Source organism: Microchirus variegatus (genome assembly GCF_963457635.1).
Source record: "Microchirus variegatus genome assembly, chromosome: 12".
NCBI classification, from domain to species: domain Eukaryota; kingdom Metazoa; phylum Chordata; class Actinopteri; order Pleuronectiformes; family Soleidae; genus Microchirus; species Microchirus variegatus.
The window spans coordinates 22,529,743-22,544,781 of record NC_139813.1 but is presented as its reverse complement, the minus strand read 5'-3'; the positions used below and the strand labels follow the sequence as shown (position 1 = coordinate 22,544,781).

The 15,039-nt window shown below is 40.5% G+C and overlaps 1 protein-coding gene across 1 annotated transcript in view; it reads left to right on the top strand.

Annotated features, from left to right (window-relative positions):
* sipa1l1 (signal-induced proliferation-associated 1 like 1) overlaps window positions 1-7,925 on the top strand; it is a gene marked incomplete at both ends in the record, with an annotated part of 35,163 nt that extends 27,238 nt beyond the window's left edge. The window contains 7 exons of the mRNA XM_083899245.1: window positions 2,908-3,099; window positions 3,420-3,594; window positions 4,593-4,830; window positions 4,995-5,165; window positions 5,254-5,365; window positions 6,840-6,918; window positions 7,782-7,925. Coding sequence (XP_083755371.1) covers window positions 2,908-3,099; window positions 3,420-3,594; window positions 4,593-4,830; window positions 4,995-5,165; window positions 5,254-5,365; window positions 6,840-6,918; window positions 7,782-7,925 — 1,111 coding nt within the window. The remainder of the gene's footprint in view (window positions 1-2,907; window positions 3,100-3,419; window positions 3,595-4,592; window positions 4,831-4,994; window positions 5,166-5,253; window positions 5,366-6,839; window positions 6,919-7,781) is intronic.
* Between the last annotated feature and the right edge of the window lie 7,114 nt (window positions 7,926-15,039).

Genomic DNA, 15,039 nt, shown 5'->3' with positions numbered 1-15,039 from the left:
GAAAGTCAGCTCACTGGCAAAGTGCATCAGGGCAAATGGATAATTTCCTGATTTTCAAAAATTCATTAAAAATATTCCTTAAGAGTTTTGCAAATATTTTCAAGGGATCCTTTTTCAGGGCGATGCCGACTATTATGATGGTAAATTTCAAGTCATTCAGAGATACTTTTTGTTTTCGAGAAGAAAGTCAGCTCACTGTCAAAGTGCATCAGGGTAAATGGATCATTTCCTGAATTTCAAAAATTCATTAAAAATATTCCTTAAGAGTTTTGCAAATATTTTCAAGGGATCCTTTTTCAGGGCGATGCCAACTATTATGAAGGTAAATTTCAAGTCATTCTGAGGTACTTTTTGTTTTTGAGAAGAAAGTCAGCCCACTGTCAAAGTGCATCAGGGCAAATGGATAATTTCCTGATTTTCAAAAATTCATTAAAAATATTCCTTAAGAGGTTTGCAAATATTTTCAACGCATCCTTGCTCAGGGCGATGCCGACTATTATGATGGTAAATTTCAAGTTATTCCGAGATACTTTTTGTTTTTGAGAAGAAAGTCAGCTCACTGTCAAAGTGCATCAGGGAAAATGGATCATTTCCTGAATTTCAAAAATTCATTAAAATTATTCCTTAAGAGCTTTGCAAATATTTTCAACTGATCCTTGTTCAGGGTGATGCCGACTATTATGATGGTAAATTTCAAGTCATTCCGAGATACTTTTTGTTTTTGAGAAGAAAGTCAGCCCACTGTCAAAGTGCATCAGGGCAAATGGATAATTTCCTGATTTTCAAAAATTCATTAAAAATATTCCTTAAGAGGTTTGCAAATATTTTCAACGCATCCTTGCTCAGGGCGATGCCGACTATTATGATGGTAAATTTCAAGTCATTCCGAGATACTTTTTGTTTTCGAGAAGAAAGTCAGCTCACTGTCAAAGTGCATCAGGGCAAATGGATAATTTCCTGAATTTCAAAAAATCATTAAAATTATTACTTTAGAGTTTTGCAAATATTTTCAACGCATCCTTGTTCAGGGCGATGCCGACTATTATGATGGTAAATTTCAAGTCATTCCGAGATACTTTTTGTTTTTGAGAAGGAAGTCAGCTCACTGTCAAAGTGCATCAGGGAAAATGGATCATTTCCTGAATTTCAAAAATTCATTAAAATTATTCCTTAAGAGCTTTGCAAATATTTTCAACTGATCCTTGTTCAGGGTGATGCCGACTATTATGATGGTAAATTTCAAGTCATTCCGAGATACTTTTTGTTTTTGAGAAGAAAGTCAGCTCACTGGCAAAGTGCATCAGGGAAAATGGATCATTTCCTGAATTTCAAAAATTCATTAAAAATATTCCTTAAGAGTTTTGCAAATATTTTCAAGGGATCCTTTTTCAGGGCGATGCCGACTATTATGATGGTAAATTTCAAGTCATTCAGAGATACTTTTTGTTTTTGAGAAGAAAGTCAGCTCACTGTCAAAGTGCATCAGGGAAAATGGATCATTTCCTGATTTTCAAAAATTCATTCAAATTATTCCTTAAGAGTTTTGCAAATATTTTCAACAGATCCTTGTTCAGGGCGATGCCGACTATTATGAAGGTAAATTTCAAGTCATTCCGAGATACTTTCTTTCTTTAGAAGAAAGTCAGCTCACTGTCAAAGTGCATCAGGGAAAATGGATCATTTCCTGAATTTCAAAAATTCAACACAACTTTCTTTATAGGTAGATGTTGTATTCATTGGAAAAAAAAGTAAATACGGACAATTCTAAACTACCCCAAACTTTTGAACAGTAGTGTACCCTCCAGCAACACTCGATGATAAATAGTGTGTGAATCTCAGATCTTAAGTTTCACCATGCAGCTTCATTTACATCAATTCAATGAGGTTTTGTGTTTTAAATTCAACTGCGCCTTAATTTGTCATCTCAGTATTGGCTTCATCATCTCCCGTCATTACTCAGGCTAATATTTCCTCGCCCAAGAAGAACGTCTAATCGACCATCTCCCTGTTACCGATCCCTTCCTGGAAAACCAAGCGCGGGAGTAATCTCCACCAGCGTCTTATCTTTCCACATTAAGCCTCAGGAAATGTGAAACATGTGTCCAGTTGTGTTTTCTTTCTTTTTTTTTTGGTTCGTTTTTTTCCCCCTCTCCCTCTGCAGTTGAACTGCCGTCAAGATCACGACTGTGCACTTCCTGCTCGAGCGAGTCTTAATGAGCCTCGTTCAGATTGAGTTACAGTTCACGACCTCGCTGTCGTATTTAAGCTGCTGTTGTTTTCTGTCGTAGTCGGGGGTGGAATTGGGAATGAGAAGCTGCACAGGTGACACCATGATGACACAGTTTCCCCATCTCTAACTCAATAACACATGACGTTTCCTAACAGTAATTATGTACTTAATTATCTATATAAGCTTGTATTAATGCTTGGCTCAAGCATGAATTTATAATTATAATTATTCGAAAGCTTCTAAACTGGATCTCCAGCAAAGTGCACCTGCTCTTTCTGAAGTAGACAGTGTCTTACCTGAGGTTTATTGGACTTCTTTATATCTAAAATAAACGTAAAAGTCAAGTGCATAAAGTGACTTTTTGTTCCCAATCCCGATTCTCTGCTAAGAGTTGCTTTAACTTGCAAATTAATTATGCAAAAACGACTATGAAAAGCAAAATAAAATGCCATTAATCACTTGATATCTTCCAAAAATAGTGTGTCAGGTTTAATTTATCCACTTTAATCCTCTGTGTCTGATGTTTTTGTGGCGGTGCATTGTAATAAAAGCACCTTTTACTGCTCTTATGTGTCTAATAAAGCTGTAAATGACGATGGTTTTTCCATCCTAGACTCTTTTTTTTTTGTAATCTTACCACCTCCTCTTCCTCTTCCTCTCCTCCGTCTATCCATCAGCGCCAGACACTCGGCTCACAGCTCCCCCAGAGAGGAGTCCTCGTCCTCGGCCACGTCCCCGTCGTCCCAGTCCTCGGTGTCTCCCGGTCCCAAGAGCTTCTACCCTCGTCAGGGAGCTCAGTCCAAGTATCTGATCGGCTGGAGGAAACCGGGCTCCACCATCAACTCTGTGGACTTTGGAGACACGCGCAAGTAAGAAGCAATAAAACAGGCCTTTATCTCGAGATCCAAGTCTAATCCTGGATTTAAAGCCGTATACATATGCATAAATTATGTAAATGATACATTAATTATAATATATGTGTGGCGCGGGGATGTTAGATTTAGTGGGTCATCGGCAGCTACAGCAGTGTGTGTGTGTGGTTTTGTTTATCACATACAAGTCATCAACGACTGAGTGCCTTATGTGTTTTCACCCTCTTGTGGCTGAAGAGAGAACTACACTGTAAGTGCACACACTAGGGAAATAGACACACTAACAGTGAAATTTGTGTGTGTGTGTGTGTTTATAGGAAGTCTCCAGGTGAGGGAGGACTGGACGTGGACCGGATTCCGACCCCTGCAGCCAGGCCCTCTCTGCGGGACATGCACTCACCGCAGCCTCACGCCAAATCTACGATGGAGGAAGATGTGAAGAGGCACGCCGCTCCAGACAGTCCACCGCCGCCACGCAGACACAAGGACAAGGTACACGAACAGTGGTTAAAAGACACTTAGTCCACTGAATTTAGAAGAATTCTGAAAAGAATTCCCGGTAATCTGTGTGGTTTGTTTTTCCACTTTTCTCTTGCTACATATGGCCGATGGCGAAATTAATAATCCAATCCAATCCAACTTTATTTATAAAGCACGTTTAAAACAACAGAGTTGCACCAAAGTGCTATACAGTCGAAAATCTGTATGTACATAATAGGTGGTTAAAATAGACACAAAAACAGACAATAAATGATAAACGCAAACATGAAAACATCCGCAAAAGTAGTAAAAAATAACACAAATAAAAGTTTAACTGACGTTGAGATAAAAAGCTCATTTAAGAGATTTAAAAACGAGAAGAAAGGCAACTTATTCCGTTCCTGGTAATCTGAAAAATCCCTATTCGCAAGTAGGTGCTTCTTCTGGTGAAAGTTTGGGGTTCAGGGAAAGTTTTACCCCGGCTAATTTTGGTGTAAATGTACCAAGCCTTTTCAAAAATCCTGGGTAAATAAGAAAAGATCTCTTGTCTTCCACATTTTCTGTATATGTGACGTCATATTTAGTGTTTTAGACACTGTTACCGTTTGAAAACGCTTAAATTGTGGTCTTGATACGCCTGCTATCCATATTACCCAGGCATTTTTGGATGTTTTAAATGATTTTACTTTGAAAACTCTAGGGTTCCTATTCTAGTCTGAACAATGCCACAACTCTTTCAATTCAATCCAATCCAACTTTATTTATAAAGCACTTTAAAAACAACAACAGCTGAAACAATGTGCGGCACATCAGAGATAAGTAAATAAAACAAATCAAACATGCAAAGGTGTGACCTAATAGACATATGAACAAACAATAAAGCAATTAATAATACTGTAGAAAATATAAAAACAACACAAATAAACATGTCATACAATAAAACATTAAAAAACTATAAAGATTAAATAGTTTTAATCTGAAAACACTGTTTCTTTCCTGTTTATTTCCAGCATCATGGTCAGAAGTCCCCTCCGAGCCAGCCTCTCAGCCGCCGCCGATCCCTCCACCGCACGCTGTCAGACGAGAGCATCTACCGCGGCCAGCGGCTGCCGTCGCTCTGCGACTCCGTGATGGAGCCGGCGCTCGGCGCCGACGTCCTCTTCAGCTGCTCCACGCTCCCGCGCTCGCCCACCACCCGCGGCGTCCCTCTGCGACGACCCTCGTACAAGCTCGGCGTCAAACTTCACGGTAAGAAGCTTAAAACACCAATATATTCGTAATCCCTGAAGGAAAAGTGTGTTAAATGTTATATTTTGTTCATGTTATATAGCTTAAAAAAACATAGAAGAGTTAATGTGAATCTGCTGCCCCCTTTTGACTGGATTTCATTAACTAATCTCTTTTTTTTGTAGGTGATCTCTCGGCATCCGACACGTCGCTGGTGGATTTGGTGGAGCGTCACCGTGGGCCCCTCCCACAGGAGCTGATGCCCCTCCCATCCGGAGACAGGGACAGCCCCCTGGAGTGGACTCACCTGGTGGACGTGGCCAGCACCTTTGAGAGTGAACGAAACACACACTATGGTATTTATCGCTCCCTGTTTTTAAGTTAAACTTTAAGACTTTGATTAAATCAGTGTTTTATTTAAATGAGTGTTTCTGCTCTTTCCAGTCCAGAGAAGTTATGTGTTTGGAGATTCAAACCACCGGAGCAGCGGAGCGTCCAGCCCTCAGCAGCCTCACATAGAGCTGCAGCCTGCTCCACTGTCTCGACCCTCGTCCAGGTAACGTCTTACTCACCGGAGTCAGGATGTGTGATTACAGGTGTATAATGACATATAGATGCTTTAAAAGTTATACTTATATACTTTGTAGTGTTTTATTTTGTCGTCGTAGATGTTTTCTTTCTTGTAAAAGAGAACCCGACCTCAGTGAGGCTGATGGAAAATATATTGAGTTATAAATAGTGCTGGTGTAAACGGCGTTGACGTTAACGCACACGAACGTATGGCGAGTTTCAAGAGTGCCACAGGTGTCCAGGCAGCGTTTACCAGTTAGCTCCTTTAGTGGCGTTAGCGCTCCTAACACACGTTAACGCATGACGCGTTTCCATGACGACTGACCGGAAAAAAGACGCACCCGAAGTCGTGCCACAGGTGTCCAGGCAGCGTTTACCAGTTAGCTCCTTTAGCTGCGTTAGCTCCTTTAGTGGCGTAAGCGCTCCTAACACACGTTAACGCATGACGCGTTTCCATGACGACTGACCGGAAAAAGACGCACCCGACGTCGTGCCACAGGTGTCCAGGCAGCGTTTACCATTTAGCTGCGTTTAGCTCCTTTAGCGCTCCTAGCACACGTGAATGTATGCCACGTTTCCATGACGACTGACAGGAAAAAGACGCACCCGACGTCGTGCCACAGGTGTCCAGGCAGTGTTTACCAGTTAGCTCCTTTAGCTGTGTTAGCTCCTTTAGTGGCGTTAGCGATCCTAACACACGTTAACACATGATGCGCTTCCATGACGACTGACCGGAAAAAGACGCGTGTGTCGTCATGTTTACGTGCCGCGACACCAGAGTCCAGGCACCGTTTACCAGTTAGCTGCGTTCAGCTCCTTTAGCGCTCCTAGCACACGTGAATGTACGCAGCGTTTCCATGAAGGCTTACTGGAAAAAGACACTTGTGTCGTCATGTTTATGTGCCGTGGCACCGGAGTCCAGGCACCGTTTACCTGTTAGCTCCGTTAGCTCCGTTAGCTCCGTTAGCTCCGTTAGCTCCGTTAGCTGCGTTAGCTCCTTTAACGCCGTTAGTGCTCCTACAGTCGAACTGGAGTGGTCTGTTTATTAAACGAAAAGAGCAGCGCTACAAATAGCCAGCGTACCTGTGTACTGCGTAGGTGTGCGTCTGTTTTTAAAGTTTAGCGTTACTTTAGAGAGTTTCCGGTCAGTTGTCATGGAAACGTGTCATGCGCTAATGTGCGTTTACCTTGACGCCGTAAGTGTACGACAACTGACCGGAAAAAGACGCACATGATGTCACGTTTACGTGCCGCGACACCAGAGTCCAGGCACCGTTTACCATTTATCTGCGTTAGCTCCTTTAGCGCCAGTAAAAAAATTAACTTCCTTACTAATAACTATCAGGTCATGTTCAGATGATGCAAAAGAAAATATTCCTGAATGATATTTTACTGTTATATTTATGATGTTTTTTAAGAATCAACAATGACACTAACCTTTGCTGTTTCCTGTGTGTCAGTGAGGGTCACATAGGGCTGGAGAGGAAGGTGACTAAGCTGGAGGCCATCGTGAAGATGCTCCAGGAAGACCTGAAGAAGGTGAGAGAGAAGTTGTAACGTTCATATTCTATAGTTAGTTTACACTTAAAGATTATTTACTCGTTCCCTTTTTCTCTTCCAGTGCCAGTAGGAGTGAAAAAAAAAGTGTAAATTAATATTTTCTCTTCAATAAAAGATGCACAGTCAGCGTTTGAGTGCCGTCACCGTTATATTTGCTTCCGCTCTGCTGATAAATGTTGTTAAATGCTGACTCAGATTTGACTATAATCTCTCAAACTGTTGTTTTCTTCAATCACCACTTTATTTCTATATAAATCATTGACTGTAATATACCTTTCATACATGCTCTTCCAAAAAAAAGTGTCTTTATATTCTTCTAAATAGGACTGCAACTATTCATTGGTTAATATTAGTCGATTACCAAATTAATTATTATGATTTTAATCATCGATTAATCAGTTTAAGTGTTTTTTTTGTCTTTTAAATGTCAGAATTTTCTGTTTTCTTTGACTAAAAAAACTGAATAATCATCATTATTAGGTTTTGGAAACAGAAATAAAAATTTTCTGTCATTTTGTGGAAGCTAATCCAATGAATCAAGGACATAATCTACAGATTAATGGACTCTTTTCTACCAATTCTGTTAAAAACTAAGCGGTGTCGATATATTTGTCTCAGGTTACAGTCTCACTATTTATTTCCATTTCTTTTTCTGTTCCATAATTAACCGCGTGTTGTGCTTTTGGCATCAGATTAAATCTGCCCACTAATCCCTTAAGTCCTGTTAAGTTGTGACTCAGCGTTGGCAGAGTTGACTCGCTCGCGTCGACAATGGTGATAAAGAAAAACGTTATTGTCCCTGCAGGAAAGTAAACTTTAAAAACGTTTCTTGTCTTTGACAGGAGCGCGAGGAGAAGCTTCGTCTTCAGGCTCAGATTAAGAGGCTGTGGGAGGACAACCAGCGTTTGCAGGAGGAGTCGCAGACCTCTGCCGCCAAACTCAAGAAGTTCACAGAGTGGGTCTTTAACACCATCGACATGAACTGACAACACACTCTCCGCTTATCTCACACACACACACATACACACTTCTCACACACACACACAAAGTCTGGACGGAGGCGGCTATTAGCTTCATTTAGCTTGACGCTAAAGTTCCATTGGGCCTTTTTTTTTTGTCCAGACATGAAGAAGTTTTTATTCCCAGTTTCCAGACGACGTCGACTCTGTTTATCTTCTCAGGACGAGGCGTGAGTTTGTGATGAAGGACTGACCTTTGACCTTTGACCTTTGACCTCTGTCCTGCTGCGGGACCACGAGAGCGATGCTGGATTGATCTTTCTCTCATCTCCGCTGTGCCAAAATGTGATTTTTCTCCTCCTCCTCCTCCTCTTTTTTCCCCCCAAAAAAACCATGATTCTCATTTTAAGGTGACCTTTAAGGGATTTCTCTGAGCTGTGACTCGAGTGCGTTTGTGTGCCACGAAAGCCGAGGGAAGCTGAGGTGAACCTGGAAGAAGAAGAAGAAGAAGAAAAAAGCCAGGTACGCACAAAAACAACACACAAATCACACACAGAGTAAATCTGACGCCACAGGAGAGGATTAAATCGCGTGTAAAATATGAAGAGTTAAGAGGTTTCTGCGTCCACGTCCTGGAGGAAAATCTGGATTTTTTTGTACATTTTCCATCCTCTCCTCTCTCCTCCGTGTGAGTCAGAACTGGATTTACAAACTGTCTCCGCTGCACAAACCCCAAACCACCTGACGGAGGAGGAGGTGTTCTTAAAAAGCCATCAGAAGTGGTGCCATAATAACAACAAACTGATAATCCTGAGTGCTTTTTGCTCCATCGCAGCTGTTTGTGTCTTTAAAAGCAATAGGAAGAAGAAGAAGAAGAAGAAGAAGAAGTCAGGACTTTCTCTCTCTCGTTTCCTTGGAAGAATTCAGACGGAGGCGTTTTTTTTGAAGGTCAAACTTTGCTGCACAGGAACCTCCATCTTTCTTTCTTCAGAAGGACGTCGTGCTTTGAAAAGGAGAGAAAGATGGACGTCAATAATCATTCCACCGACTGGAATACAACAGAGAGCCAGATTATAAAAGATGATGATGATGATGAGAGACTTTTTTTGGAAAGGAAAAGTATTTTTTTGTTTTTTTTGGGGTTAATTTAATTTATTTTTTGCTTGTATTATAATTCCACTAAATAAATGAATAAATAAGTTGTTCTATTCGTACAGTAAACAACTGACATCAGTGTTTAGTTTCTCAAGAAGAAGAAAAAGGTCACTAGCTATGTTATTATTATTATTGTTATTATTATGATTATTATTATGATTATTATTTAAATGGGTTTTTTCTTTTTCCTAATTGCCGGCTATAATATTCTGCTTTTTATTCTTCTTCTGTATTCTGTTGTGTTTCCTCGTGGTGCCCGAGCCTGCTGTCGTGTTGCTTACAGTGCCCTCTAGTGATGACCAGTGGAAATGTCATGATTCAATGTGCCGCCACCGCCGCCGCCATTCACTCTGTGTGTTCTCTCCAGCAGTGAGTCAGTCAGACAAGCAGGGACACACGCACACACACATACATATACACACACACACATATATAGGACAGGAAGCAGAAGCCAGCTTTGAGAGACAATCACAGATTGATTTTTGATAAAAAAAGGGAGCATATACGTTTGTAAGTGTGTGTTTGTGTGCTTGGATTCAAACGTCGGTAGTTTTGCTCAGGTTCTGTCTTTGCTAGAAATGTGAGGATATTTTCAAAAATAATGGTTCATTTTAGGTACCAGTGATTAAAGGTCCAGTGTGTAATCATTCGTCCCTTTTCAACAGTGGCCTTTGCTTATCGGTTATCGGTTAACGCGCGCTAACGCACGACACGTTTGCGTCGATTACGTGACGACGACTGACCGCAAAAAGACGCGCATGACGTCTATCTATCTATGTGTCGCGACACCGGAGTCCAGGCACCGTTTACCAGTTAGCTCCGTTAGCTGCATTAGCTCCTTTTAGCGGCGTTAGCGCGCCTACAGTCGAACTGGAGCGGTCTGTTTTTTGTTAAAACGAAAAGAGCAGCGCTATAAATAACCAGCGTACCTGTGTACTGCGTATGTGTGCCTCTGTTTTTAAACTTTAGCGTTACTTTAGAGACTCATTTTAACATTCGGGAGTCACGTAAACAAGACGTCACACGTGTCTTTTTCCGGTCAGTCGTCATGGGAACGCGTTGTGCGTTAACGCGCGTTGACCTATTCCACGGCACTGCTTCTAAGTTTTCACGTTTCCGTTATGACTGACCGAAAAAAGACGCGTGACATCATGTCCAGCTACCGTTTACCAGTTAGCTCTATTAGCTCTGTTAGTTAAACTGTGACTGTTTTTGAGGTTAAGCCTTACTTTAGAGACTCATTTTAGCATTTGGGAGTCATGTAAACGTGGAGTCGCGCGCGTCTTTTTCTGGTCAGTCGTCATGGAAACCCGTTGTGCGCTAACGTTTGACAGCACTACTTATAAGAGAGGATGTCATTTATGCCGTTTCCTTTTGTTACTTGGTTGTATAAACATCCGTCATACGTGGGCCATAGAGTCATAAACTTTAGCTTCAAATGCTAAATACACGTCCGTCTGTGCCGTACAGAAAACGGCGGCACAAAATGGACGCCTCTGTTCTGCAAGGCCTTTGTCTAAAGTACGTGGGGAAAAAGGATGAAACTGAAAAACAATTTTGATTGTAAAGCAGTTTTCTCCACTTAGTGCAGTTCAGAGCCTCATATGCAGTTTGGTGATAAAAAAAAAAAACAATTATAGAGACTCAATTTACATATATTATATTATAAACAAAGACACAGGACTTCAAACGATCCGATCCTCATAACGAACGCCTATAAAGCAACAGAAAAAAAACATATTTCCGCCAGTAAAACGTTACACACTGGACATTTTTACATGGTTTATTTAAAATATCCAGTCATCAAAGGGAGCCACAGTTTCTCCTGTACCTTCCACAGTGTGTATCTGTGTGTGAGAGTGTGTGTGTGTGTGTGTGTGTGGTGAGTATGTGAATATACATCAGTGTATCCAGTCGTGCCTACAGTACACTCGCTTATTTTTTGTTCATTTTAACGCCCTGGCAGAGCAAGAATGTGCCTTTGAAACCCGATAAAACAGAGAAGAAAAAAACTGCCCTTTTATTCGACACAAATACTCCTGGTATATAAACACACAGTCACAGTGAACGACTACTTTAAAACACAAGCAGCAAAGTTTCCTCAGCCCAGGTTTCAAAGAATACGTCTTTATTTCAGGTCCATGCGCGTGTCAGCCTTAACTCCCTCTTAAAGGTCCAGTGTGTAAAAATTAGTCATGAAACTGCAGATTTTTCAGTTTTCCAAAGGCGTCAGGTGTCTACGGTGGCCTGTACATACCAGAAAAGATGAGCAAAATGCAAACTCTGGTTTGTTTGATTGTAACATCCTTACTTTAAGTCTTATATAAAAAGCTTATTCTAAAGCAGAGAAAACCAAAAACGTAGTAAATTAGGACTGTTGCACACTGGACCTTTTCAAAAAAAGAAGTCAAATGATTCGTTTTTTAAAGCTCTTTGATGCTAATGCCCTTGAACGCTGGTGTGGCGCCCCCTATCTGAATGTAAAGAGATTATTAACAAGCCTAAATCAATGTGATGTTTACTATAACGTGAGAGCGTGGACAGAAAAAAAGGGATTTGTAGACGTGTGTTGGTTCTGTTTTAAGAATCTCTTCTTGGCCCGAGCACTGGTTTCCTGTCCCGAGCTCCGCCCCCATGCTTAAATAATGACTATTACTAGATGATGTTTTAGTATTTTATTGTACATTAAAAGTGTTCTAGTTTGTTTTTTTTTGTTTTTTTTGTATTTCAAATGGAGTATGGCCAAATGACAAAACTGTACAGTGCAGATTATTTAAAGGTGATATATGTAAAACAGCGTAGCATTTAGCATTTAAAGTGTTGACTGCGATTCGCGGTATGTCGTAACACAACAATTTGTCTCAGCAAGACGTCGAGCTTTGTCTGAGAATAGACTGCGTGTGTTGAAGAAAACCGCTTTTCTGTCGTCCAATCAGCTGATTCGGTCGTCGGTCTAGCTAGCTCCATCAGGGACGGTTATTTTGCTACTATTGCTAATGGAAACCCCCCCCACAAAAATACGTACTGGACCAAACTGAACCGAACTCGGCTTTCATTCCATCACTGTACTGTAACACCTTAATACATTTGAACGTATTTCGTAAAGGTTAGCATGTCGGCTACAGGCGGAGACTGAAAGAGGAAGTGCCATCACACAACATTCTAAATGCTAAATATCCGCTAACTTGCTAACTGAAAGATTGAGTAGTTATTTACCTCGACACAGTCAATCATCAACTTCCTCAACAGGTTAAGATGTTTTTGAGAGAGGTCCTGAGGCTTTTTAAGTTTCTTAAACTTGAGTATTTCTGTCACTATAAGTGCTATACGCTGCATTATCAGGTGAGCTCCAGCGGGCGGCGCATGAAACCAAAACGATGCACACCGCTTGTGTTCTGCAATCAGTGAAGCCAGTATTTCTTTATCACAGTATTTTTATGTCTAAATATGCTACGTGTGTTACGTATATCACCTTTAAAAGTCAGATATACAGAGATGAGACATTTTCCTTGCGTCATGAATGATCGTTTTTGGTTGTTTTTGCTCTTTTGAGAAGGATATGATGTGGGAAATGTGAATGTTCCATTTTGTGATGTCTTTTTTTTGTTTTTTTTTTGGAGACGCTTTGCACAATGTTTATAAAGGATTGTGTTTACAGGTGTTTTTTTGTTGTTGTTGGTTTTGTTTGGATATAAGAAGGGTGAAGTTAGTCCATTCCTGTGCAAACTTCTGCGTCTCTAGATGTTGCTCTCTCTATTTTTCCAGACCCCTCGACAAGAGAACCAAGCTTGGTTTTATTCTCCTAGAAGTCAAAAGAAGAACCTTCACCCTGCCTTTTTCTTTTCCTCCAGACTCAGAGTCAGTGATCAGAGCAGAGCTGGACGTTTGTGTGTCACTGTGACTGTGTCAGTGACTCCGACCGTTTCTGTTTCCTCCCTTTGGAAAACAGACAAACACAGAGACTGAGATCCAGATAAAGCACAACACAATCTTTCAAAGAGGAAACTGTGAGTTTCAAAGAGAGAGTGAAATAAGAAGAAGGAGAAGTACTGTTTACATCCCCGGCTCCATCGTCTTTGTAAAATGTAAAAGGTATGAAGAAAAAAAAAAAAAACAATGACATTTGCAGTGATCGCAGTTAAGTTTCAGAAGTCAATAAATAAATAAATAAATGCTGTATTGATTTTTGTGCTGCTGGTGACGTGTTTATTTTGTCGATTTGTCCGTAATTCATTCACTGTTGTTGTTTCAGGTACAGAATGACAAAAATTCAAGTTTTCCACAGGTGAGAAAGTTGCACAAATATGCATTCTCATAATTTAAAGTTTAAAGACAAATATTTAAAAAACAAAACAATTATTTAAATGTAAGTCGTCTATGTGTTTTCAGCTGAATTAGGACCATGATGCACGAATGTTGCTGAATCGAAAAATGACAAGTGACTATTTTTCTCAGTCAGGTCAGGTTTTTATGCTAATTTGATTTTGAAAAATCCGATCTTCTGACTAAATTCATTACATTTTTGTGACATTATTATTATATATATTATTAATTATCACATTTAATACCACAATTATAGCACACTTAAAGGTGCCATATGTAAGAATGTGGCCAAAAACAGTTACTCCATTCAAATTCAAAATACCGTGGTCTTTTAGGTTTTGTTTTCTGATGTAACTGGCAACCCGTGGTTGCTCTACTGACTGCAATGACTGGTAGATGGTGGTAGGTGGCGCCACATGCAAGGAACATGATTTCAAAACATAAACGGGATTTGCAGTCTGCAAAATATTTTTGTCTGTACTGTTGTTATTGGTGAGTTCAGTTTGTTATATGAACATTATTCCTGAGTCTCTGTGACATATTAGGAGGATTTTATGGCCAGTTGCTTTAGATTTATTACATAATGCACCTTTAATACCAAAATAAGCGTGGTAAGCAGGCTTTATGAAACTTGTGTCTAGATTCCTGTTTGGAGCAATGGTGTATTCGCTGCAGATGTAGCAGAATACATCTGCTTATTTTTGCACGATCTTCTAGTCGAAGCCATTTCATTCACTTGTGATATATATATATATAAAAAAAAAAAAGTCATAAGTTGGCACATGCAAAATCTTCAGAATTTTGCATCATATGGCGTGAAAATACCCGTAGATGTAAACAAAAATAGCTTTGTTCTGAAAGTTGACCTGATTGAGCAAAACCAATGTGATTTGTGGATTCAGCACATTAACATGATCCTAAATCAGCTAAAACAAACTTAAACAAAACATTTGGTGTTGACCAGTGTTATAATCCAACAAAATCCCTGATTGTGTACAAGTCTACCTATAAGAATTGATCTCTAATCTAATCTGAGATAATCTCTCAGCTGTAGTATGTAAGCAAACAAACAGAGCAGCTGAGATGAGACGGTCGTCACCTCAGCGGCCGCTCACTGATCGCCCTTTGATTCAGTCGCTCCACCTGCAGCTCTGCTCTGCTCCAGGAGAAACTGTGGAGACGCTGCAGTGTCAGGAGTACAGAGGAGAGAGGAGGTGCAGCAGTGCACTGCGGAGGAGGAGGAGGAAGAGGAGGAAGAGGAGGAGGAGGAGGAGGCAACATCACATTAGTCATCTTTGGCTCACAGGTGGAAAAACGTGGGGGCTGAGTCACCTGAGAGTTCTTTCAAGGATCTGCTGGAGGAGAGAGAACAAAGGCTGAGAGTGAAGTCCAGGGAGCGTGTTGTTGTGTTTCTGTGTCTGATGCATCATATATATATATATATATATATATTTATATATATGTGAGAGAGACCATTTATTCAGTTATTCAAAGATTTGTGAGGAGCAAGCTCCTGAAATGTTTGAGTTGGCCACAGGGGGGAGCTCTCACAGAGCATCCAGCCTGAGTTTCCAGCTGTTTTGGATGAGATGGAGATTTATGAATCGGGTAACAGCAGTTTTCAGGCCATTTTTTAAGACTCTGCATGACACATGGTTATTAT